At 43.6% G+C, this 3,210-nt stretch overlaps 1 protein-coding gene across 1 annotated transcript; it reads left to right on the forward strand.

Annotated features, from left to right (window-relative positions):
- Window positions 1-643: 643 nt before the first annotated feature.
- On the forward strand, window positions 644-2,868 carry Scp2d1 (SCP2 sterol binding domain containing 1). Its single transcript, XM_032902366.1, has 2 exons — window positions 644-941; window positions 2,043-2,868. Exon 2 carries the CDS (start codon window positions 2,193-2,195, stop codon window positions 2,661-2,663), a length of 471 nt encoding a protein of 156 aa, XP_032758257.1. The 5' UTR covers window positions 644-941; window positions 2,043-2,192; the 3' UTR covers window positions 2,664-2,868.
- The last annotated feature ends 342 nt before the right edge of the window (window positions 2,869-3,210 follow it).

Genomic DNA, 3,210 nt, shown 5'->3' on the forward strand with positions numbered 1-3,210 from the left:
CTACCTATGTATCTTTACAACTATATGAGATTCTAGAAGGGGCAAAACTATTGATAGTAGAAAGGTAAGTGGTCATCAGAGGTAGGTGGGATGGATAGAGAAAGGACTGTGACAGTATTCTGTATGATATTGCAAGTGTGAATACATGAAATTATGCATTTGGTAAAAATCCACGGAATGTTTGAAACCTAGAGAAACCTACTTGGAGCTGTGAATCTTAATTATCAATAATATATGAAAATTGGTTCAGTAGTTATAGCAAATATACCACACTAATGCAAGGAACTGTTGGCAAGAGGAGAGAATACTTGAGAACCTTCTGTACTTTATGAAGCCTAGAACTGTCCTAAAGGGGGAAAAAGACAGTCTGAGAAGGCTGAGGCAAGAGGATTGAAAATTCAAGGCCTATCTAGGCTACAGAGTGAGTTCGAGTATAAAGTCAAAAAGGAAGGCTCAGACATACTTTGTTGGTGAGGCACTTGCCTCGTTTGTGTGAACCCTGGGCACAATTCCTAGTACACTAAAAGAGCAAATAAATAAAAACCCTACTGAAAAATGTTCAGATTAAATGCTTTCTTGGTTTGCATTATATTATTCCCTAACTGTGCACTTGTTAACATTGTGCATTGTAAACATTAACTGCAGGACACATTATGAAATGGCTTATATTTTCAAACCAGTGGGGTTCTAGCAGGTGTGTGAGTGGGCATATGGATCCTCTTCCTTGCCAGGTTTTATTTCCCCCTATGTCAAGTTTTAACGAGCTGTGGATTCCTTAGGGATCTTGTTAAAGGTAGGCATTGTTATAGCAGGCCTTGGGTGGGGCCTTAGATTGTGTATTTCTAACTACTTCCCAGGGATGCTGCTGCTGGTGGTCAACAAATCCCATTTCCAGGAGCAACTGTGTAAACAAAACTGACTAGGTTTGTTGCCTGGCCCAGGTGAGGACCTTTCTATCATCTTAGCCAACTTCCAGCACTAATTCAAGACCTAACTTGACATGTGTATCTCTCACGTGGAAAGATTGCAGGTTCTTGTTGCCTAAGACATGGCTGTTTTCAGACTGGATTCTAGTCCCAAGGCCTGTTGGCAGTTTCAGATTATATTTTCTATACACAGGTCAGCTAGAACCTCAGTGACGCCAGATAATAACTCCAAAACTCAGAGACTTCAAATGACTTTAATTTATTCCCATAGGTAAGCCGAGAGATTGCTATGTGGTAGATCAAAGTTAGGGTCCGTTGGATTTGTGCAAGGCCAGCTCCATGTCTCTTCCCTGTACTCACAACTGCCCAGGAGACAATATTCTAATGACCATGACAAAAGCACAAGGGTACAAATCCAATTACCTCCTCATATTTCAAGACTCTGCTTATTTGATGTCACTAACATTGCATTACCCACAGCTGGTCTCATGGCCATGCCCAGCTCCAGAGTGGTGGGGCCATGTCCTCACTCACAGTGAAAGCCACTACAAGGCTGTGGATGAATAACTGTTTCAGCAGTGTGTAAGGTTGAGACCTACAATTTGTTCTGGCATATTCTTCAAACAGGGTGGGAGAATTCAACTCACAAAACCATTCCCTTAGAATTCATCACTATGGCTCAGAGCAGGGGCTGTGGTGATATAATTACCACTTGAGGCCAGCAGTGTCTTCTGCTTGGGGATATCTCTTTGTTTTTCCCTCTTTTTCCTTCTGTTTCGCCCTCTGCTAGTGAGTGGATAAACCCAAATCTATCACCAGGGTTTGTAACTTAGGAATTATGTACTTTTAAAGAAATTGAAGTAACTGTTCTCTCAGCCTGTTCTTAACTTGGGGGAAGCCTGATTTGGAAAGATAAGAGTTGTCCATGTCACCAACAAACATTCTGGGGCCAGGTTCCCTGATCTCCAAAGAAGGGTTCAGACCTTTGGCCTTGTAGCACCAAGGGTTCTAGTTGGTCTGGTGTGGTGGTGGTAGTATGTGTGTGTGGGGAGAGGGGGTGACATATTTCTGCCTCACAATAGCTTGTCTGAGTCTCCGCCCTATGTCCTATTGTAGGATTTATTTGACCAATGAGATTGCAGCACACATACCAGCCTCAGCCTGAGGCCTGAGTCTTACCTTTGATGTCACAATCTGGCCTGTAGCCATGAATGTGGCCACAGCTACTCACAGACCAGATGGCCAGGTCTAGAGGACTATAGTAAGATGTGGAAGAGAACTGATCCTCAAGCCAAGATCAAAGCAGGGGATAGGCCTCAGACTTGCCATTCTCTGGCTCTGGGATCGGCCACAGAGTCGGCACTGCCCCACCCTCTAGAACTGTCAGACTTTCAGAGCTTTTCAGTATTTGAGGACATTAGCCATTACATCAAAGAAGAAGGAGCCCAACTGGTAAAGAAAGTGAATGCCATCTTTCAGCTTGACATCACCAAAGATGGGAAGACCATTCTGCAGTGGACCATTGACCTCAAGAACGGTTCGGGGGACATGTACCTGGGATCAGCCCGGCTTCCTGCAGACACCATCTTCATCATCCCTGACACGGTCTTTACAGAGTTAGTTGTGGGTAAGATGAACCCACAGAAGGCTTTCCTGGCTGGCAAGTTTAAAGTGAGAGGCAAAGTTCTCCTTAGCCAGAAGCTGGAGAGGATCTTCAGAGAGTGGGCTAAATTTTAAGCATGGGGGAATGCCCAGGAAAGATCAAGACTTCTGGCTTATTATAACGTTGAGTAGCAATCACGCTTTAACTGAAGATTAAAGGAAAAAATAGCCAATATTTTTACTCAAATTCTTCCTATTCAAGTTCGATTGATTTCCTGCTGATGTGTACATTTGCTGGGAGCTGGGATAGTAAAAAAGTGTTGGAGTGCAACACCTACAACCTTTGTCCTTTCATTTCCTTAGCTGTGTTTACACTTTCATATGCCAAGGTGAGGGCCACATGGAGCTGAATGAATGGTTCTGGTGTTTGGACTTACGTGCTGGTAATTTTCTATACATATACTTATGTATGTATATTCTATGCATGGAACCCAGCAATAGAGGGACGGCATTCTGGGAGTAGTGTAGCCTTTGACAGATTCAATGCCAGGGAAGTTGAAAGGTGAAAGATAGTCAAGATCAATAGTTCTAAGGATGGATCATGTAGCAGAATTGTCCAGAAGCCATAGTTCAAGTCCAGATGATGGGAACCTCGGTTTCTGCTCAGTGGGTCTGGCTTGGG

The sequence above is a fragment of the Rattus rattus genome, chromosome 5, assembly GCF_011064425.1.
Source record: "Rattus rattus isolate New Zealand chromosome 5, Rrattus_CSIRO_v1, whole genome shotgun sequence".
In the NCBI taxonomy this organism is placed as follows: Eukaryota; Metazoa; Chordata; class Mammalia; order Rodentia; family Muridae; genus Rattus; species Rattus rattus.

Excerpts from the sequence above, each read along its gene's own strand:
- Scp2d1 (XM_032902366.1), top strand. The coding sequence starts at position 2,193 with ATGTGGAAGAGAACTGATCCTCAAGCCAAGATCAAAGCAGGGGATAGG.